The sequence below is a fragment of the Triticum aestivum genome, chromosome 4B (assembly GCF_018294505.1).
Source record: "Triticum aestivum cultivar Chinese Spring chromosome 4B, IWGSC CS RefSeq v2.1, whole genome shotgun sequence".
Classification (NCBI taxonomy): Eukaryota; Viridiplantae; Streptophyta; class Magnoliopsida; order Poales; family Poaceae; genus Triticum; species Triticum aestivum.
The window spans coordinates 142,882,504-142,905,983 of NC_057804.1; the positions used below are offsets into that span (position 1 = coordinate 142,882,504).

Genomic DNA, 23,480 nt, shown 5'->3' on the forward strand with positions numbered 1-23,480 from the left:
GGGATCCACCCGAGTAAAAACAGAAACAAAACTCCCCTCTCTCTATCACTTACACGGGGGAACCATGCTTAATAAAAGAGGAAAACAGAACTCACCCTTCCCACACTTTTACAGGTGGGGCCCACCTAAAAAGCAAAAGAAAAAAAAAGCAAATTTGGTAATTCTCACCTAGGTGAGATTTTTTTTAGAAGAAGAGGGCCCAGCCCCGATTCCATTGCAAAGCAAAGAAATCACACCAGTACAGTACATCATAGGACGACAGCGCATAAACTACAGAAGTAAACACTACCGCAAACTATAGCAAAAGGAAAAATACTAGAGCCAGCTATTACAAGGAAGACGGCCAAAATGAAGGCAAATAAAACTAGCCACCTCCCCTGTCTAACTCCAGAGCCACAGGCTCAACATCAACTAAGACAAACAGTATCTAGATCCTCAGCCTGGATCCGGCCACATCAGCGGTAATGGAGCTTTGCTCGGAGACTCCAGCTCCCGCACCATGTTCTGGATTTGCTTCTTAACAGGGTCTACAGACAGCGGTTCCCACCGTGCAGCGTACGAGGCCGTCTTGCGCCACAACACCTGAATGTTAAGCCATTTGGCACGGTTAAAAAATAAGTCATTCCTGGTATTCCAGATGGCCCAGAGTCCGGCTGAATGCACAACATTTGTGGCACTCAAATTACCCCCTCTAAGCCAACAGTCTGACAAGGATAGCATGTTGACTACTCTACTGTAGCCAGTGATCCTAGATAGGTTTCTCCAGAATTCAATCATAACATCACATCCAAAAAATAAATGGTGGCAAGATTCATGACACGAACAAAAAGCACAAGAAAAGTCAGATACATTCTGTCTTTTAACTAGGTTATCTCTGGTCAGAATCTTGTTATTAACCAACAGCCAAAGAAAAATATGAATCCTGGCAGGGATCTTGATATTCCACACAGCAGGAGTGTTTTTGGGAAGCACACCCCTAAAATTAACTACATTATATAAAGATTTTACAGAGTAAACCCCACTGGGATTAAGGTCCCAAATAAGCGAGTCCTCATCCAAAGTAAAAAACAATGGATTTAGCAATCTCTACTAGCTCAAACCACAAAGAGATAAGCTCACTAGAAAAACATCTTCTAAAAGTAATCTTAAGGTTAGAGCCATCCCAAACTTGGTCTAAGGTGCAATCGTGCTCATTGGCAATGTTATATAAGTCCCAGTATAGAGTAGCTAGAGGGGCCGACCCAAACCAGTGGTCCTCCCAAAACCTGACTTTCTTACCATTACCAACATTCCAGGAGTAACCAAACTTAGTAGCTTGGGCAGCCCAGAGAACACCTTTCCAGAAAGGTGAAGCACCAGCAGAAGGGCAAGTAAAGATGTTAGGGGACTGGGTGTCATATTTAGCATCTATTATGCTTTTCCAGATCTTACCCTCATCTCTACTATATCTACTGACCCAAGAAGCAAGCAAACATAAGTTCATATCTGAGAGATCAGTAATCCCTAACCCACCATACATCTTTTTCATAGTAAGAGACCCCCAACTAGCAAGGTGATATTTGTGATGACCTTCATAGTCATCCCAAAAACAATGTGCCAGTTGAGAGTTAATAAGCTTAACAGCCCACTTGGAGAATTTAATATACCCCATAAGATAAGAAGGGATGCTGGCTAGGCAAGCTTGCACCAGTATCAACCTCTTACCAAAGGATAGCAGCCTCCCTCTCCAGCCAGCTACTCTTTTAATAATAGTGTCAACCAAAGGCTGGAGGTCCTCTCTTCTAATTTTAGAGTAGTGGAGAGGAGCACCAAGATATTTAATAGGGAAAGAGCTTAGCTTACAACCCAAAGACTGAGCAAAACTAATAGCCTCATCCCTATCAATATTAATAGGAACCAGATCACATTTATGAAAGTTGATCCTCATACCAGAAAGTTGCTCAAAACAAGAAAGGAGCCACTTTAAATTCCCAGCATGCTCTAAATTCTTATCTAAAAACAGGAGGGTATCATCAGCATATCGCATACTTATGACCCCAGCTGGGTTAGAAGGAGGAAAAACCCCAGCAATCATGTTCTGATTAGCAGCTTTGGCTAGTATTCTAGTGAACACATCAACAGCAAGATTGAAAAGCAAGGGTGAGACAGGATCACCCTGCCTCACACCTTTGCCAGCAATAAAAAACTCACTATTGGTGTCATTAATTCTGACCCCAACAGACCCATTGTGAAGCAGAGAGCCTAATTTGTACATCCATTTAGGGCCAAAGTCTCTCCTTCTAAGCATGTCCAAAAGGAACTCTCTATTCACCATGTCATAAGCTTTTTCGTAATCTAACTTAAAACAAAACCCCTGGAGCTGGTTGCTAGCTACAGCATGCACCACCTCATGGGCTGAAACAATACTCTCCAATATAAACTTGCCTTTAATAAAAGCAGTTTGATTAGGAGAGATTAAATCATTGCAAACTGGGCCTAGCTTATTAGCAGCACATTTTGCAAAGATCTTGAAACTACAATTAATCATGGCAAGGGGTCTGAACCTGTCCAAGGAAACAACATTTGGTTCCTTTGGGACAAGGGTCAGAAGGGAGAAGTTGAGCCTGTACAAATCCAGCTCCCCCTTCTCCCAATCTCTAAAAAGTGCAAACAAATCACTTTTAATGAGATCCCAAAAATGCTGATAAAATAAAAAAGGGAAACCATCAGGACCAGGAGCACCTTCAGCATATGAGCCAAAAACTGCATTTTTAATTTCTTCCTTAGTAAAAGGGGTTTCCAAGAACTCAACATGATCAGTAGTAGCCATGCTAGACTGATCCCAAAAATCATCAACAAGTTTAAGATTAATAGCAGGAGAGTAGCCAAAGAGATTTTTATAGTAATCTACTGCATTATCAATAATACCTTTAGTGTCTTCAACTGGGCCACCAGCAGTTTCTAGCACAACAATATGCTTCTTCCTCCTCTTCTGATTGGCCAGGGCTTGAAAGTAGTCAGAGTTCAGATCTCCCTCTCTAATGTCCCTTTCCCTAGCTCTCTGCATGGCCTTGATTTCCTCTTTCTTCCAAATCTCATTTAACTCACCTGCAATCACTTTAATTCTAGCTTTAGAATTAGGAGAAAGAGGCTGAGTTTCTGCAAGAATGTCTAAACAATTCAGCAACTAGAGTTTGCTTAGTCCTGTTTTGGGAAGCCTCATAATTGAGACTCCACCCCTTGGTGGCTTTTCTAGTATTCCTAATCTTGAACTGCCAAATATCAATAGCAGAGGAGTACTTACAATCAGCATTCCAGGCTTTGTGAACAATCTCATCAAAGCCAGGAACTTCTAGCCACCACTTTTCAAATCTATAAACTTTATTCTTAGGAATGGAAATAGCATCAGAGTTGTAAATGAGAGGAGTGTGATCACTCCCAATTCTAGGTAAAGATTTAACCTGGCTAGCAGGAAAAAGCTTTCCCAGTCAGCAGACACAAAAATCCTATCTAAAGCAGCCATGACTAGATTGTCTTGGTTATTGGCCCAAGTAAACTTTCTACCAGCATTCTTTATCTCAATGAGGCTGAATTTATTAATCCAGTCATTGAAGAGATCAGCCCAATGCTGGATGACTAGTCCGGTGTTCTTGTCCTCAGCAATTCTAACCAAATTAAAGTCACCTCCCACTATGGTGGGCCCAGACCAGTTATTTAGGAGGTCATGGAGCTCATTAATAAAATCAAGCTTAAATTCCTCATAAGCAGAACCATAAACAGAGATAAGCCTCCAAACAGTGTTATTACACTTGTTCTTCAGCAAACAAGAGATACTGTAAGTGAGTACATTACAAGCTATGATTTCAAATTTATCTTCCTTGACCCCCACTAATAAACCACCAGCAGTGTTATTAGCAGGCAGCCAATTCCAGATAAAACCATTCCTAGAGTCTATAGCCTCTAGCCGAGAAACACTAAACCCAGTTTTCTTGGTTTCAGATAAGCAAACAAAGTCAGGGCAGTGAGACCTAATGAGCTCCTGCACCTTAGGGATCTTATGAGGGCCATTAAGCCCTCTCACATTCCAAAATAGATCAATCATCTAAATCTAGTGGAAATTTTAGCTCGACACTTTTTGGACCTCTGACTTTTAGCCTCTATCCAAGTATAGGCATCATCAGACTCCATTTCCATATGTGGATCAGAGTAGTGGTCATTTTTAGTGTCAATAGTAGCAACAAAATTGTAATTATTGCAGTAATCTTCCTTGGTGACATCAATGTCTCCAGGAAGAAAAACCTCAGGATTATCCTGTTTAAACTTACCTAATCTATCTAGCTCTAATTTCTTAATAACTTCAACATTATTGCTAGCTTGAGAAGGATTATCTCCTATCACAATGCCAACATTGAAGGCTTTAGAAATTAGATCATCATTATCTAGACAAGCAAAAGAATTATGGAAGACCTTGGGGTTATTACCTCTAGGGGTCTCCAAGTTCTTCATCTGCTTAATTTCTTGAGCTTTGACCAGGGCTGGCTTCCCATCTCTCTTGATCCTGTCACTCATCCTAGTGGAAACAACAGGGCCCCATTTGTCTCTCCCAGCTTTAAGGGTAGCTGTAAGGGAGGGGCAAGGAATTAACCCCCCAAGAGGAGCAGGGAAATTTTCAGATCTGGTCACCCCATATTTTGAAGCAGCTTCAAACTCAGGAAGAAGGATAGTACCACAATTCTCCACTGGGGTTTTCTTAACAGCTTGCAGGTAGCTTTTGGTAAGTGGAGCATCCTGAATCTTCAAGAAAACTGATCTCTCCAAAGGGATGTTGATATTCATCTCCACCCCAGAGAGAACAGGGGAAGAGATAGCATCCATAGTATGAGTTCTGTTTCTAGACCCACTAGGAGCCGAGGCAGGTCTTGGTCTGAAATTGGAGTTCTTCCTACTGTTATCAAGGTCATGCTCCATCTCCTCTCCCAATAGGTCATCATTACTGAACTCATCTTCACCCTCCTGTTTCTTGCTACTCCCATCATCATCATTTTGGTGGCCTGGGGGATCAGAGGGGTTATCAGACTCCACAGGCTCACCCTCTTCAACTTTGAAGGTGAGTAAGAACAACTCTTGCTGAATTTCAAAAAGTCTGTCTCTAGGGATCAATGCAGGGTCTCTAACAGCAACCTGAACTCTCACCACCTCATAAAAACTACTGAAAATCCCATGCCAATCAATGTTAGTAATGACACCCAAAGTAGCAGCAACTTGGGGGCAATCACAGACCAAGAACACCACACAGGAGGCAGACCCACAATTTCCACCCAAATCTCAGTCAGGGAGTCATAAGCAGGCAACTCTCCATGCCAATTCTTAAAAGAAATTGAGACCCCTTTCTTCTTGAGGTTGATGGAGTCATAAGCAACTAAATCAGTGATTTTCTTGTTAGAGGGGAATCTGACTAGGTATTGGGACTCATCATAGGCTCTAATCTGCCAGGGCCAGTTGGTTTTCCACATGCTAGTGAAGCAAGCACCCAGTTCCTCAGCAGAAATTTCTCCTTCTTCAATAACCACAAGATCCACAGTTCCAAAATTCAGCCAGTCACTGTTGCTTTTTTCTCCAGCCTCAAGATGAAAGAAGCCCAAGCCATTCCCAGCACTACCCCAGAACTGAGCTGCTGGGTAGGGCTTGTACCACAGGGGGCAAGCATCCATATGGTGCCCAGGAACAACACACATGAAACACTTCCTAGGAATCTGGCACATACCCACATAATGTCTGGGTAGCCCACAGTTGAAACAAGTAGCCCCAATATACTTAGGGTCTACATTGTAAGATTAAGGAGCATCATCAGACATAGTAACTTGAGGAGCAGCAAGCCCAGCATCAGTCTTCATAGCTTTCTTCCCCGCAGCATTCCTCTGTTTCTTCTTGCTTTTGCTCTGACCAACTTGACCATTCTCAGAACCAGAGCCACTACCAGCAGTCACAGGTTGTTGAATCCCTTGAGGGTATTGCATGGTAGCAATCTGGTTAGGGGCCATGAACGGGAATTGAAACTGTTGCTGATTAGGCCAGGGATTAGCAGGAAATTGCTGATAACCAGGAGGAGGGTATCCTGGGAACATCGACCCCATGTTTTGCGGATAGATCATCTAAGAGCTAGAGGCCAAAGGGAAGATAGGAGGCTTAGCATAAATGGAAAGGGGGGAGGGTGCTTTTGCTGCTGCTGCATCTGCTGTTGCTGTTGGACCATAGGAGGACGAACAGGGGGAGCAGCAGGCGGCACAGTGGAGATCTGGGGAGGAGGGCGCGCCTCGGTGTGCCCACGGCCACCGTTGCCCCTCCCACCTCCTCTACCACTCTGACCAGCAGCAGCTCCAGCCATCTTGCGAGTCACCTCCGCGTAGGTCTCCCTTCTTTCACGCTTCGCCCAAAAATCAGTCGAGAAACTAAATTTGATGGGAATTTGGTGTTTGGCAGTAGCACCAGTGGGATAACAATCAGCAGCAGTAAAGCACCCACTCCAGAATTTGTCCTTCCTAACCCAGATTAGAGAAGGAGAAGGATGAGGATGGGGGCGACGCGGCCGCCGACGAACCCTAGGAGAATTGGGATCTAGCACGCTTTTGGCAGGTTGGAGCAAATTGGGGAAAATGCTCTTCCTTTTATCAGTAGGGCAGCGGGTCCTATTGTCATTCTCTCTCCCTCTACTGACCTCTCGGCCCCTCCAGAACCCACCAACCACCACCGCGTTGACCAGTCTCCTCGGAGGAGCAACTTCAAACGGCGGCGGCGAAGTCGCTCTCCGGCGAGCAGCAGCCTCACTTTTGTAAGAAACAACAGAGGGAGAACATGACTTACATCCAAGCTCAGAAGAAATGAGCTCCATCACCGCGTTGCTCTTCGGAATGCCCTCCATCTCCGCCGCTGCTGTCTCGAAGTCGAGGTCGCTTCTTCCTCCGCCCAATGCAGAATCAGGCCAGGGGAAAGTTCCTGCCCCAGACTAAAGATGGCGGCTCGCTCCAGCTCGGTGGTGTTCGCCATCGCCCGAAGCGCGAGATTTATCCGCGCCACAGCTAACGCCTGCGACGCCTGATCCGTCGCCCTCATCGCATGATTTGCCGCACGTTCCCGCCGGGCCACCTCCGCAAGGAGCCGACGGATCTCCGGATCCGCCGCCGCTCCATCTCCTCCCTCCATCAGCAGCTCTGATTTTCGCCGCCCCCAAGTGCTCCGCCTCGAGCGGATTCGGGCGAATCGCCGCCGCCAATCCCGCCCTCGCGTGGGACCCCTGGACGCGGCAACGCGAGCGCCCTCCGCCGACATAGTGCGGGTCTGCGGTGGCCGGCGAGCCCAGGTGAGTGTGGTCAGGGAGCGCGGTGTGGAGCGGAGCAGGGCATAGCGAGCGTGGTCAGGGCATATAGAGCGTGTCTCATCTAAATTATCCTCCACACAATCCTAGGTGAGATTTAGCGATGTCTCGTCTAAATTATCCTCCACACAATCCAGGGTGCTGAGATTCATGCATTTTCTTTATCCCAAGGTCGATGTCTGCCTGCTCAAATTGGATGTATCACTAATAGAGATAAATCAAGATCCTTACACTCATCATAGAACATGTTTTTATATTGTAACCATTTGAATTTATAGAGGCTGATAACTTTCAATGTAGATCTGGCCAATTTTTTATAAAATTTGACTTACAAACTTAATATGGGGAGTAAAAAGGAAGAGAAAGAGTAAAATCAAAGAAACATGAAAATATTTATTACAAGTCTTTTAGATAGGCAAGATACCCCGCTTCTTCCCCTGATCTTTCTTTCCCTCCTCCCGCCGGGGTTCCTCTTGCTTGCTTGGTGGAGGCTACTGCCCTGCTGCTGGTACGGTAGAAGACTCTAACGCGCCGTATGTGCGAGCAAGCCACACCCAGAACGCCAAGAGCCCGGCGATGAAGACAGCCACGATGCAGATGCAACCGGCCAAGACACGGGTGTCCTTGACCGCAGTGGCCAGGACCGTGGACACCATGAGATCCAGAACGCCTACGCCGAAGCTGTAGCCCCCTATGTCGCGGAGCTTCTCGAGGACGGTCACCGGCGTGCGCGGCAAGAACAGTTCCGTGTAGGCGTAGGACTTGACGAGGAAGAGCACCGACCAGTAGGCCTTGTACAAGAGCACCAGCGGCAGCCGCCATGGGACGCTGCTTTTTTCATTTTTTGCGGGGTAATTCCTACGGGGCAGACGATCTGGCATACGACGTACGGGATACGTGGGAGGTGGCTCCTCTGCCGTGCGCTAGGTGACGTTGGACTGCTGACATGTGGGCCAGGTTTCCCACAGGCCCACATGTCAGTGGTAGAACGGCAGGCTGCCGAACGGTAGAGGATCCTCGTGCGGATACGTGTGCCAGCGACTCCCCGAGCGTCGTAGCAGGCGTAGCCATTGGTTAGCTATATGTCGAGCTCTGCGTCTTCCGCGGTGTTATGCTGTACATGCTGTGTGTTATATTGTACTAGTACATGTTGTGTGTATATGGGAGCAATGCAAGTCTAATTCGGATCCCTCGAATATATATATGGAAACAAACGAAAACGCCTATCGTTTCGACTCCTCCAAGATACGGATTCAGACTCTTCACTCCTCGAATATACTACTCCCTCGATCAGGAAAATTCCCCGGTTCCATGATGTAGCGGTAGATCTCGAGCCGTCCGTTGCATTTTCAAGATTGGTGCGAGGGATTCGTACATACGAAATACCATTGACGTTTCTGACATATATGGTCTGCAATATCCGATGCTCGCAACTGGGGTGCATCTTATTGACTCAAAGCGAAAATGAAAATATCTGCAGGACGCGGTTTCTATTCCTTCTTCCTCGCTCTTCTCTTTCTCAGTTCGCCTCCATGCCTCTGCTTCTTCCTCTGCTAGATTTCAGATTTGTACTACATCTCTTCTTCTCCATTCTTCTCCATTTCTTCATAGTGAGATACTCGAGCCGCTTATAGATCAGCTTCAAGATTCAACCCCTCCAAGTATTTCTTCCATGTTATAGATCCAACAACTAGTTACAGGTACTGCAAACAGGTATGGATCTGCTTAGTTATAGATCGAGTGTTAATATACGTGTACGTGTATATTGTGTCTTGAACCCACCTCCTATTTTATCTGTATAGTTGAGGTTGTGGCCCTTCTCTGTACTCATATTTATACGTGTCTGATGCACCGATCAATGCATTGTGTTTGCACAACGTATATTTTTTGTTCTACATGGTATCCATCGCAGGTCGGTCGACCTAACCCTAGCCGCCGCGCGCCCTCCGCACTACCGCCTTCCCACTCGCCGCCGCCGCCACGCGCCCTCCGCGCCGCCGCCACCACCGCCGGTCACCGCTGCCCTGCCCACCTCACGCCGCCACCACCTGCCGCCGCCACCTGCCGCCGCCGTTGGCCTTCTAGCCGCCGCTGCCGCCAGTTGCCGTTGCTCTCCCGCTTCCGTACTCCCTCCTCTACCCACCCCTCACCCCAACCCGCGTCGCCTCCTCACCCGCACCACCTCACCCGAGCCGCCTCAAATGCTAACCCTAACCCGCGCCGTCTCCACCTCCCACGCCGCGCCATGAGCTCCTCTTCCTCCACCGTTTCCAACCCCTTCGCCGGTCCCGACATCACCCTCGTCCACGATCTCAACATCCACGAGCGCGTTCCGGTGAAGCTTGATCAATCCACCGCGTCCTACTCCGCTTGGAAGCGGTACTTCTCCTTGGTGTTTCGCGAGTACCTACTCCACGACCACGTCGACAGCACCGTGGACTCGAGCCTCATGATTCATGACGAGGAGTGGATGATCCTCGACGGCACCATCATCCGCTGGTTCTACCTCACCATCTCCAACGACCTCTTCAACACAGTGGTGGATGATGATGACGCCGCCTATGCCGTCTGGACCAAGCTCAACGGCCTCTTCACCGACAACAAACTGCAGCGCAAGGTCCTTCTCCACGGCGAGTTTTACGGGTGCCAGCAGCTTGCCTCGTCCATCGACGATTTTTGCATGCGCCTCAAAAATCTTGCCGACGAGCTCCGCGATCTCGGTGAGACGATCGGCGACGAGCTCCTCATCAGCACCCTCACCGCCGGCCTCAATGAGGACTTTGGGAACGCCGCCTCCAATCTCACCCTCATCCCGGATCCTACCTTCGCTAAGGTGGTGGCGTACCTCAAGCTGGAGGAGCGAGGGATGAAGATGGCCCGGACTCGGGCGACTCACATCGCTCTCGTCGTAGGCACCCACGGGGGCCAGGCACCGCCGCCGCCGCGTCCCGCGCCGGCCCTCCCGCCTGCGCCCGCCTTCCCGCAGGCACCGGCTGCCCCCTTCCCGCTGCCCCAGCCGGCCGCTAAAAGGGGCCACCGTGGCGGTCGCCGTGGAGGCCGCAAGTAGCACCAGGGCGCGGGTGCTCAGGGAGGAGTGGCCCGTCCCCAGCAGCAGCAGTACCAGCCGACCCCGTGGTATGTCGGCCAGAACCCATGGACCGGCGTCGTCCACGCCTACTACATGCCGGTTCCCCGCACCCCTGCCCCAGGTATCTCGGCGCGCGGCCTCCATCCCACTAGGCGTTCTACGCTGCGCTGCAACCTATGCGGCGCCCTACGAGCCCTTGCCCTTGACGGTCCCGCCTCAGCAGCCCGCCCTCCAACCTGCACCGTGGGACCTGGCTCTCTTGGTGGCCCTGCACTCCGCTCCTTCATCGTTCACCTACACCGGCGGCAGCGACTGGTATATGTACACTGGAGCTACCGTGTACATGGCGACGCATCCCGGTAACCTCCACACCTCTTATCCCGTCCACACTTCCACTTGCATCACCGTCGGTGACGGTTCCTCCCTTCCCATTACTCATATAGGACATGCATCTTTTCCATCTAATTCTACTCCATTGTCATTATCTAGTATCTTAGTTTCTCCTGATCTTATTAAAAAATTTGTCTCTGTTCGTTCTTTTACACGTGAAAATCCTGTTACCGTTGAGTTTGATGAGTGTGATTTTTCTGTTAAGGACGCTCGTACCCGGATGGTACTCCACCGATGTGACAACCCCGATGAGCTCTACCCGGTCCACTCCACCACCCCCACCACCTCTGTTGCCCCCGTCGCTCTCGCCACCGGAGTGGATATTTGGCACACTCGCTTGGGTCATCCTAAACCCGCCACCCTTCGTCACATATTTCAGAGTTTTTCTTTCACGTGTAATAAGATCGAGGACCACTCGTGTCATGCATGTCGCCTCAGCAAACATGCTCGTCTTCTATTTAGGGCTTCTTCTCATGTTGCATCATACTGATGTCTACTACACAACCTTCTTCTTGTAGACGTTGTTGGGCCTGCAAGTGCACATGTTTGTAGGATAGTAGCAAATTTCCCTCAAGTGGATGACCTAAGGTTTATCAATCCGTAGGAGGCATAGGATGAAGATGGTCTCTCTCAAACAACCCTGCAACCAAATAACAAAGAGTCTCTTGTGTCCCCAACACACCCAATACAATGGTAAATTGTATAGGTGCACTAGTTCGGCGAAGAGATGGTGATACAAGTGCAAAATAGATAGTAGATATAAGTTTTTGTAATCTGAAATAATAGAAACAACAAGGTAACTAAAGATAAAAGTGAGCGTAAACGGTATTGCTATGATAGGAAACAAGGCCTAGGGTTCATACTTTCACTAGTGCAAGTTCTCTCAACAATAATAACATAGATAGAACATATGACAAGCCCTCAACATGCAACAAAGAGTCACTCCAAAGACACTAATAGCGGAGAACAAACGTAGAGATTATGGTAGGGTACGAAACCACCTCAAAGTTATCCTTTCTGTCCTATCTATTCAAGAGTTCGTAGTAAAATAACATAAAGCTATTCTTTCCGCTCGATCCATCATAGAGTTCATACTAGAATAACACCTTAAGATACAAATCAACCAAAACCCTAATGTCACCTAGATACTCCATTATCACCTCAAGTATCCGTGGGCATGATTATACAATATGCATCACACAATCTCAGATTCATCCAACCAACATAAAAGTATTTCAAAGAGTGCCCCAAAGTTTCTATTGGAGAGTCAAGAACGTGTGCCAACCCCTATGCATAGGTTCCCTAATGTCACAAAACCCGCAAGTTGATCACCAAAACATACATCAAGTGGCACATGATATCCCATTGTCACCACAGATAATCACGACAAGACATACATCAAGTGTTCTCATAAAAGGCTCAATCCGATAAGATAACTTCAAAGGGGAAACTCAATTCATCACAAGAGAGTAGAGGGGGAGAAACATCATAAGATCCAACTACAATAGCAAAGCTCAGGATACATCAAGATCATGCCATAGAGGAACACGAGAGAGAACACGAGAGAGAGAGAGAGATCAAACACATAGCTACTGGTACATACTCTCAGCCCCGAGGGTGAACTACCCCCTCCTCGTCATGGATAGCGCTGGGATGATGAAGATGGCCTCCAGTGATGGGATCCCCCTCCGGCAGGGTGCCGAAACAGGGTCCTGATTGGTTTTTGGTGGCTACAGAGGCTTGCGGCGGCGGAACTCCCGATCTATTTTCTGTTCTGGAAGTTTTAGGGTACGTAGGTATATATGGGTGCAGGGGGTACGTCGGTGGACCTCCGGGGGGCTCACGAGGTAGGGGGCGCGCCCAGGGGGGCGCGCCCCCACCCTCGTGGGCAGCCCGGGGATCCCCTGACGTGCACTCCAAGCCCATCTGGTTGGTTTCCTTCCAAAATTAACTTCTCCAGTTGATTTCGTTCCGTTTTGACTCCGTCTGATATTCCTTTTCCTCGAAACACTAAAATAGGCATAAAACAGCAAATCTGGGCTGGGCCTCCAGTTAATAGGTTAGTCCCAAAAATAATATAAAAGTGGATAATAAAGTCGAATATTGCCTAAAACAGTAGATAAAGTAGCATGGAGCAATCAAAAATTATAGATACGTTGGAGACGTATCAAGCATCCCCAAGCTTAATTCCTGCTCGTCCTCGAGTAGGTAAATGATAAAAAAGAATTTTTGATGCGGAGTGATACTTTGGCATAATTTCAATGTAAATCTTCTTAATTGTGATATGAATATTCAGATCCAAAAGATTCAAGACAAAAGTTCATATTGACATAAAAAATAATAATATTTCAAGCATACTAATCAAAGCAATCATGTCTTCTCAAAATAACATGGCCAAAGAAAGTTATCCCTACAAAATCATATAGTCTGGCTATGCTCCATCTTCCCCACATAAAATATTTAAATCATGTACAACCCCGATGACAAGCCAAGCAATTGTTTCATACTTATGACATTCTCAAAACTTTTTCAATCTTCACGCAATACATGAGCGTGAGCCATGGATATAGCACTATAGGTGGAATAGAAGGGTGGTTGTGGAGAAGACAAAAAGAGGGAAGATAGTCTCACATCAACTAGGCGTATCAACGGGCTATGGAGATGCCCATCAATAGATATCAATGTGAGTGAGTAGGGATTGCCATGCAACGGATGCAATTGAGCTATAAGTATATGAAAGCTCTATAAAAGAAACTAAGTGGGTGTGCATCAACTTGCTTGCTCACGAAGACCTAGGGCATTTTGAGGAAGCCCATAATTGGAATATACAAGCCAAGTTCTATAATGAAAAATTCCCACTAGTATATGAAAGTGACAAAATGAGAGACTCTCTATCATGAAGATCTTGGTGCTACTTTGAAGCACAAGTGTGGTAAAAGGATAATAGCATTGTCCCTTCTCTCTTTTTCTCTCATTTTTTTATTTGGGCCTTTCTCTTCTCTTTTTTTATGGCCTCTTTTTTTTATAAAGTCCGGAGTCTCATCCCGACTTATGGGGGAATCATAGACTCCATCATCCTTTCCTCACTTGGGACAATGCTCTAATAATGATGATCATCACACTTTTATTTTTCTTACAACTCAACAATTACAACTCGATACTTAGAACAAAGTATGACTCCATATGAATGCCTCCGGCGGTGTACCGGGATATGCAATGAATCATGAGTGACATGTATGAAAGAATTATGAATGGTGGCCTTGCCACAAATACAATGTCAACTACATGATCATGCTAGCAATATGATAATGATGGAGCGTGTCATAATAAACGGAACGGTGGAAAGTTGCATGGCAATATATCTCGGAATGGCTATGGAAATGCCATGATAGGTAGGTATGGTGACTGTTTTGAGGAAGGTATATGGTGGGTGTATGATACCGGCGAAAAGTGCGCGGTACTAGAGAGGCTAGCAAAGGTGGAAGGATGGGAAAAAGTGTGTATAATCCATGGACTCAACGTTAGTCATAAAGAACTCATATACTTATTGCAAAAATCTAGAAGTTATCAAAGCAAAGTATTATGCGCATGCTCCTAGGGGGATAGATTGGTAGGAAAAGACCATCGCTCGTCCCCGACCGCCACTCATAAGGAATACAATCAATAAATAAATCATGCTCCGAGTTCATCACATAATGGTTCACCATACGTGCATGCTACGGGAATCACAAACTTCAACACAAGTATTATTTGAATTCACAACTACTTTAACTAGCATGACTCAAATATCACCATCTTCATATCTCAAAACAATTATCAAGCATCAAACTTATCTTAGTATTCAACGCACTCAAAAGAAAGTTTCACATATCTCGAACACCAAGTATATTAATATTAAGAAAATCACCATGCTATTAATGACTCTCAAAATAATTTAAGTGAAGCATGAGAGTTCATCTATTTCTTCAAAATAAAACTACCACCATGCTCTAAAATGTATAAGTGATGCACTAGAGCAAATGACAAACTACTCCGAAAGATATAAGTGAAGGTCAATGAGTAGCTAAATAATTATGCAACTATGCGAAGACTCTCTCTCATTTAATAATTTCAGATCTTGATACTTTATTCAAACATCAAACAAAGCTAAAGAAAACTACATTGCAAGGATAGCACAACTCATGTGAAGAAGCAAAAACTTAGGCTCAACCGATACTAACCGATAGCTGTTGAAGAAGAAAGGTGGGATGCCTACCGGGGCATCCCCAAGCTTAGATGCTTGAGACTTCTTGAAATATTATCTTGGAGTGCCTTGGGCATCCCCAAGCTTGAGCTTTTGTGTCTCCTTAAATCCTCTCATATCATGGTTTCTCTTTTTATCAAAAGCTTCATTCACAACAAACTCAACAAGAACTCGTGAGATAGGTTAGTATAAACCAATGCAAAACCTTATCATTTTCTACTGTAACAAATCACTTAAATAATTATTTAACATTGCATGCTAAATTCATCTGCATATTTAATACTCCTATCCTCAAATAGAATCATTAATCAAGCAAACATATGCAAACAATGCAACCATAATAGTAATCTGCCAAAACAGTACAGTCTGTAAAGAATGCAAGAGTATCAATACTTCTCTGACTCCAAAAATTATGAACTAAAATTTCCACTGTAATAAATTTATCAGATCTCAATATGCAAAAAGATTCAACATTATACCACTCTCTGACTTTTCTAGGGAATTTTTGTAACAGCGGTAAACTTTCTATTTTCAAACAGCAACATGTATACTAGCAAAATAAGCATGGAAAAGGCTATCCTTGACTTCTTTATTGAAAAAAAAGATGCAAAAAATTATTATAAATAACAGCAAGCTAATACTAACAAAAGAAAATGACGCTCCAAGCAAAACACATATCATGTGGTGAATAAAAATATAGCTCCAAGTAAAGTTACTGATAAACGAAGACGAAAGAGGGGATGCCTTTTGGGGCATCCCCAAGCTTAGGCTCTTGGTTGTCCTTGAATATTACCTTGGGGTGCCTTGGGCATCCCCAAGCTTAAGCTCTTGCCACTCCTTATTCCACAGTCCATCGAATCTTTACCCAAAACTTGAAAACTTCACAACACAAAACTCAACAGAAAACTCGTAAGCTCCGTTAGTATACGAAAATAAAATCACCACTTAGGTACTGTAATAAACTCATTCTAAATTCATATTGGTGTAATATATAATGTACTCCAACTTATCTATGGTTCATACCCTCCGATACTACTCATAGATTCATCAAAATAAGCAAACAACACATAGAAAACAGAATCTTTAAAAAACAAAACAGTCTGTAGTAATCTGTGTCAAACGTATACTTCTGGAACTCCAAAAATCCTATCAAATTAGGAAGTCCTAAGAAATTCGTATACCAATCCAAAGCAAAAAGAATTAGATCATAAGAACGTTTCTGTGAATTAACAAAACTAATTTACTGGGTGCAAAAGTTTCTGATTTTCAGCAGGATCAACACAACTATCACCGTAAGCTATCCTAAAGGTCTTACTTGGCACTTTAGTGAAACAAAAGCTATAAAACATGATTACTGCAGTAGCATAATCATGTGGACACAAAAAAACAGTAAGGATAAATATTGGGTTGTCTCCCAACAAGCGCTTTTCTTTAATGTCTTTCTAGCTAGGCATGATGATGACAATGATGCTCACATAAAAGATAAGAATTGAAACATAACGGGAGAATCATGAAGCATATGACTAGCACATTTAAGTCTAACCCACTTCCTATGCATAGGGATTTTTTGAGCAAACAACTTATGGGAACAAGGATCAACTAGCATAGGAAGGTAAAACAAGCATAGCTTCAAGATTTTCAACACATAAAGAGGAAACTTGACATTATTGCAATTCCTACAAGCACATATTCCTCCCTCATAATAATTTTCAGTAGCATCATGAATGAATTCAACAATATAACCAGCACCTAAAGCATTCTTTTCATGATCTACTTGCATAGAAAGTTCACTACTCTCCACATAAGCAAAATTCTTCTCATGAATAATAGTGGGAGTATCATAAGAGACTTGAGCACTAAAAATTATTTCCACATTAAAAGAGTAATGTTCAGAAAAAGGGTAATCATAATCATGACAAGATTTGTAAATATAATCATCACTACTTTTTATAGCATAAGTTTCATCACAATAATCATCATAAGTAGCAACTTCGTTCTCATCATAATCGATTGAAACCTCTCCCAAGATAGTGGAATTACTAAATAAAGTTGACACTCTTCCAAATCCACTTTCATATTCATCACAATAAAATTCAACATCCTCCAAAATAGTGGGATCACTACTTCCTAAAGTTGACCCTCTTCCGAACCCACTTTCATCAATATAATCATCATAGGTAGGAGGCATGCTATCATCATAACAACTTTGCATATCAAAACTTGGGATGCTAAAAATATCATCTTCATTAAACATAGCATCCCCAAGCTTGGGACAAACATTAATTCCAGCAAATGTATTCTCAAATATTTCATCCTCATCAAACATAGCTTTCCCAAGCTTGGGCCCTTTCATATCATAAGCATAATCACTCTCATCATTAAAAATATGGATAGCACCAATAGTATAGCAATTATCATCATCACAAGTAGTAGTAGGAGCAACATCATTTGGGAGGGATACCTTTTTACCTTTGTTGCTCCTTCTTTCCTTTTTCTTCTTCACATTATGTGTAGGTTCAAACTTCCTCTTTGAGCTCCTTATTGATGAGATTGGTTGAATAGAAAGCTCCTCCTCGTTACCTGATTCATCATAAGAAATAATAGGAGGAGATTGGGAAGCCTCTTCCCTTTCATTAGTATTCTCATCATCTTCCATTTGCTTTCTTTTCTTTAGGTAATTGGCAATATAAGGATTTTCGATGCAATTCACCGCACAATACATATAAATTTCTTCTAGATCAAAATGAAGAATTCTATCAAGGGCAAATTATGGAATAATCTTAGTTATACGTTTTATTTCTTCATAACCCAAGAGCAAACTCAGCTCATTATGATGCTCAAGGGTAATCAAATTATCACAATTTTTGGAGACGATACAATCATGAAACAATTTGCATTGGATACTAAAATGATCACGTTCATTGCAAAGTTCACAAGTATGGCTAAGAAAAAATAAATTTTCAGCACATGCATCTAGCCTTTCTTGTAACCATTTAGTTTCTAAGTACTTATGCCTCTTGCAATATCTATCTTCCCTATTTGGTGTGTCCTTGCAAGCCCAATGCACTCCACAAAAATTGACATGCTTATAGGAGGCATTTTCATCATAACTAGTGCAATCATCATTAGCATCATGGATATTCAAAGAATTCGTACTAACAACATTGCAATCATGCTCATCATTCAAAGATTTAGTGCCAAACAATTTAGAGATTTCTTCTTCTAGCACTTGAGCAGAATTATCCTTTCCATCATACTCACGAAAGATATTAAAAAGGTGAAGCGTATGAGACAAACTTAACTCCATTTTTTGTAATTTTCTTTTATAGACTAACTAGTGCTAAAACAAGAAACAAAAAGATTCGATTGCAAGATCTAAAGATATACCTTCACTTACCTAGCCTCCCCGGCAACGGCGCCAGAAAAGAGCTTGATGTCTACTACACAACCTTCTTCTTGTAGACATTGTTGGGCCTGCAAGTGCACAGGTTTGTAGGACAGTAGCAAATTTCCCTCAAGTGGATGACCTAAGGTTTATCAATCCGTAGGAGGCGTAGGATGAAGATGGTCTCTCTCAAACAACCCTGCAACCAAATAACAAAGAGTCTCTTGTGTCCCCAACACACCCAATACAATGGTAAATTGTATAGGTGCACTAGTTCGGCGAAGAGATGGTGATACAAGTGCAAAATAGATAGTAGATATAAGTTTTTGTAATCTGAAATAATAAAAACAGCAAGGTAACTAAAGATAAAAGTGAGCGTAAACGGTATTGCAATGACAGGAAACAAGGCCTAGGGTTCATACTTTCACTAGTGCAAGTTCTCTCAACAATAATAACATAGATAGAACATATGACAAGCCCTCAACATGCAACAAAGAGTCACTCCAAAGACACTAATAGCGGAGAACAAACGTAGAGATTATCGTAGGGTACGAAACCACCTCAAAGTTATCCTTTCTGTCCTATCTATTCAAGAGTTCGTAGCAAAATAACATAAAGCTATTCTTTCCGCTCGATCCATCATAGAGTTCATACTAGAATAACACCTTAAGATACAAATCAACCAAAACCCTAATGTCACCTAGATACTCCATTGTCACCTCAAATATCCGTGGGCATGATTATACAATATGCATCACACAATCTCAGATTCATCCAACCAACATAAAAGTACTTCAAAGAGTGCCCAAAGTTTCTATCGGAGAGTCAAGAACGTGTGCCAACCCCTATGCATAGGTTCCCTAATGTCACGAAACCCGCAAGTTGATCACCAAAGCATACATCAAGTGGCACATGATATCCCATTGTCACCACAGATAATCACGACAAGACATGCATCAAGTGTTCTCATAAAAGACTCAATCCGATAAGATAACTTCAAAGGGGAAACTCAATTCATCACAAGAGAGTAGAGGGGAAGAAACATCATAAGATCCAACTACAATAGCAAAGCTCGGGATACATCAAGATCGTGCCATAGAGGAACACGGGAGAGAACACGAGAGAGAGAGAGAGAGAGAGAGAGAGAGAGAGAGAGAGAGAGAGAGAGAGAGAGAGATCAAACACATAGCTACTGGTACATACCCTCAGCCCCGAGGGTGAACTACTCCCTCCTCGTCATGGATAGCGCCGGGATGATGAAGATGGCCTCCGATGATGGGATCCCCCTCCGGCAGGGTGCCGGAACAGGGTCCCGATTGGTTTTTGGTGGCTACAGAGGCTTGCGGCGGCGGAACTCCCGATCTATTTTCTATTCTGGAAGTTTTACGGTACGTAGGTATATATGGGTGCAGGGGGTACGTCGGTGGACCTCCGTGGGGCTCACGAGGTAGGGGGCGTGCCCCCCACCCTTGTGGGCAGCCCGGGGATCCCCCGACGTGCACTCCAAGCCCATCTGGTTGGTTTCCTTCCAAAATTAACTTCTCCAGTTGATTTCGTTCCGTTTTGACTCCGTCTGATATTCCTTTTCCTCGAAACACTGAAATAGGCATAAAACAACAAATCTGGGCTGGGCCTCCGGTTAATAGGTTAGTCCCAAAAATAATATAAAAGTGGATAATAAAGCCCAATATTGCCTAAAACAGTAGATAAAGTAACATGGAGCAATCAAAAATTATAGATATGTTGGAGACGTATCACATACCCGTTTGAGTTAATTCATAGTGATGTTTGGGCCTCTCCTGTTGCAAGTAATACGGGCTATCTTTATTATCTAGTTATCCTTGATGATTTTTCTCACTATGTGTGGACCTTCCTGTTGTGTCGTAAGTCGGATGTCATCTCCACTCTCGCGGCTTTCTACTCCTATGTTTTCATGCAGTTTGGTCGTCCCATTCTCATGTTCCAGACCGGTAATGAGAAGGAGTTCAACAACTTATCTATTCGTACTCTCCTCACCACACATGGAACGAATTTTCGTCTCACATGCCCGTACACTTCGCAGTAGAACAGTCGCGTTGAGCATGTCCTTCGCACTCTTAACGATTGAGTTCAGACCCTCCTTTTTTATGCCAAAGTGCCTCCGCGCTTTTGGCCTGACGCTCTCGCCACCGCATCATTTCTCATTAACATCCGACCCCGTCGCACTCGCGGGAACTTTGCACCTCATCACCTCCTCTTCGGTGCACCACCCTCTTATGATGAGCTTCGCATCTTCGGCTGTCTCTGCTACCCTAGCATCACCGCCACTGTGCCTCATAAGCTTGCACCCCGCTCCATCGCCTGCATCTTTCTCGGCTACCCACCTAACACCAAAGCTATCGCTGCTATGATCCTGTCTCACATCGTGTGTTCACCTTCCTACACGTTTACTTTGATGAGAAGGTGTTTCTATTTCAGCAGCAGGTACCTCTCGTCGCCCCGTCACCGCCAGCCACCGTCGGCCCTTTGGCGTTCCCGTCAGGTGGACGGCCCCGTGCGGCTCTCGGACTGCCTTCGGGCTTTGGCGGTTCTCGCGCCGTGGGACGAGATGTCCCTCACACCCCCACGACATCGTCGCCATCCACGTCAGCTTCGTCGCTGGCGCCCTCTCTGTCTGCCTCCTCGCCGGCTGCCGGCTCTCCACTTGCCACGCCAGCCGGCTCGCGGGCTGTCCCTTCGCCGGCCGCCTCGCCAGTCGCCTCGCCGGCTGCCCCTTCGCTAGCTGCCTCATTGGCCGCCTCGCCAGCCGGCTCGCCGACTGCCCCTTCGCCGGCTGTGGCCTTGCCAGCCGGCTTTCCCTTCGTCGGTTGCCTCGTCCGCCTCGTCAGCCTAGCCGGCCGCCTCGCCAGCCGGCTTGCCGGCTGTCCCGGAGTTGCTGTCTCGCCCTGTCACTCGGGCTCGAGCTGACATTCATTGCCCCGAGTCTACGGTACTCCAGCGATGAGTATCTCCTTGCTGCCTCCACCACTGAGTTGTCCCTGATCCCTACGTCCGCCAAAGCAGCCATTCGTGATCCTCACTGGCTTGCCGCGATGCAGGAAGAGTTCGACGCTCTTCAGCGGAACCGTACCTGGACACTGGTTCCTTAGCCTTCTCGCGCCAATGTCATTAGCGGCAAGTGGGTCTTTTGCCATAAGACCCGCTCGGATGGTACACTTGAGCGCTACAAGGCCTGCTGGATGGTCCGTGGTTTTCGGCAGTGCGCTGGTGTCGACTTCACTGAGTCGTTTGCACTGTTTGTCAAACCGGGCACGATCCGCACTGTTCTCCAGCTGGCGGTTTCCGAGACTGGCCGGTTCATCATATGGATGTCTCCAACACATTCCTTCATGGCCATCTTGAGGAGAAGGTTTACTGTGAGCAGCTGACCGACTTCGTCGATGCATCTCTTCCTGGGCATGTGTGTTTGCTGTCCCGCTCTCTCTACGGGCTCAAGCAAGCACCTCGCACCTGGTACCAGCGTATCACCGGGTTTCTTCAGACACTGGGCTTCAGTGTCACTCGCTCGGATGCCTCGTTGTTTGTCTATCACCACGACAACACGACTGCATATTTGCTCCTCTACATCGATGACATTATCCTGACGGCCTCCTCCGCAGCCCTTCTTCAGCAGATTACTCTCTGAATGCATGATGAGTTTTCCATCAAGGACTTGGGCGCTCTACATTATTTCCTTGTCATTGAGGTTGTTCAGCGACCCAACGGCTTCTTTCTTCATTAGCAGAAGTATGCGCATGAGCTACTTGAGCGTGTCGACATGCTCAACTGTCACCCTGTCGCTACTCCTGTTGACATGAGGGCCAAGGTTTGTGCTCTCGAGGGCTCGCCCACATCGGATGCTCCATTCTACCGGTCCATTGTTGGTGCTCTTCAGTATCTTACTCTCACCCGGCCGGATCTTGATTATGCTGTTCAGCAGGTGTGTCTCCATATGCACGCCCCTCGTGACTCCCATTCGACCCTCGTGAAACGGATTCTCTGCTACATCCGCGACACGATGGCTCTTGGGCTCACTCTCACAGCGTCTACTTCTCTGGAGATGGTGGCCTACTCTGATGCGGACTGGGTCGGCTGCCCTGACACCCGTCGGTCCACCTCTGGCTACTGCGTCTACCTCGATCCTTCACTCGTCTCATGGTCTTCCAAGCGACAACCTACGGTTTCGCGCTCTAGCGTGGAGGCTGAGTACCGAGCTGTGGCCAATGCCGTCGCCGAGTGCACCTGGCTACGACAGCTACTTCAGGAGTTGCATCATGATGTCTCCCAGGCTACTGTTGTCTACTGCAACAACGTCTCTGCGGTGTACCTTTCCGCCAATCCCGTTCATCATCACCGGACTAAGCACATTGAGCTGGACATTCACTCCGTGCGTGAGCAGGTGGCCCTTGGACGTATTCGGGTCCTCCATGTTCCGACCGCACCACAGTTCGACGATGTGATGACTAAGGGACTGCCGACTTCCACCTTCGAGGAGTTCCGTTCCAGTCTCTGCATCTCCGGCGCCGCTTTGACTGCAGGGGGTGTTGAATATATGTGTACGCGTATATTGTGTCTTGGGCCCACCTCCTAGTTTATCTGTATAGTTGAGGTTATGGCCTCCCTCTGTACTCATATATATATATATGTGCCTGGTGGTGCACCAATCAATGCATTGTGTTTGCACAGCCTATACTTCTTGTTCTACATTCAACAACTAGTTACAACTACTGGATAACTTGTTTTAGTTATTTATTTTTATCAAATCTGTTCTTATATGTATGTTTTCCAATTACTTTATTTATGAAAGTGCTTCGCCAACAAAAACTCGTCACAAATTTGTTACTTCTGTTTTTCAACAAATTTTTCCATTTCATTAACCAAGAAGTTCATCATATTTCACATGTCATATTATGTAGAAATATTTTCACATATCTATCGGTACTATGTGTATGATTCGGCATCTATAACTCATTTTCCTATAAAATCAATTTAATCAGGATGCATT

The 23,480-nt window shown here is 45.4% G+C and overlaps 1 protein-coding gene across 2 annotated transcripts; it reads right to left on the bottom strand.

Moving 5' to 3' along the window:
- Positions 1-33: 33 nt before the first annotated feature.
- LOC123091514 (uncharacterized) lies at positions 34-7,379 on the bottom strand. Of its 2 annotated transcripts, none has more exons than XM_044513050.1 (3): positions 6,841-7,379; positions 2,908-3,087; positions 34-582 (listed from the first exon to the last, which is right to left on the bottom strand). In XM_044513050.1, the coding sequence occupies exons 1-3, from the start codon at positions 6,896-6,898 to the stop codon at positions 518-520; spliced, it is 303 nt and encodes a 100-aa protein (XP_044368985.1). In that variant the 5' UTR covers positions 6,899-7,379; the 3' UTR covers positions 34-517. The 2 variants fall into 2 exon arrangements, with proteins under 2 accessions (XP_044368985.1, XP_044368984.1); XM_044513049.1 differs by lacking the exon at positions 6,841-7,379 and adding an exon at positions 4,461-6,536.
- Positions 7,380-23,480: the final 16,101 nt, after the last annotated feature.

Excerpts from the sequence above, each read along its gene's own strand:
- LOC123091514 (XM_044513049.1), bottom strand. The coding sequence starts at position 4,947 with ATGGAGCATGACCTTGATAACAGTAGGAAGAACTCCAATTTCAGACCA. Across the intron at positions 3,088-4,460 it reads GAACTTGGAGACCCCTAGAG|GTGAGTTAAATGAGATTTGG; the intron begins GTAATAACCCCA and ends AAGTGATTGCAG. Across the intron at positions 583-2,907 it reads CCCAGTTGAAGACACTAAAG|GTGTTGTGGCGCAAGACGGC; the intron begins GTATTATTGATA and ends CTTAACATTCAG.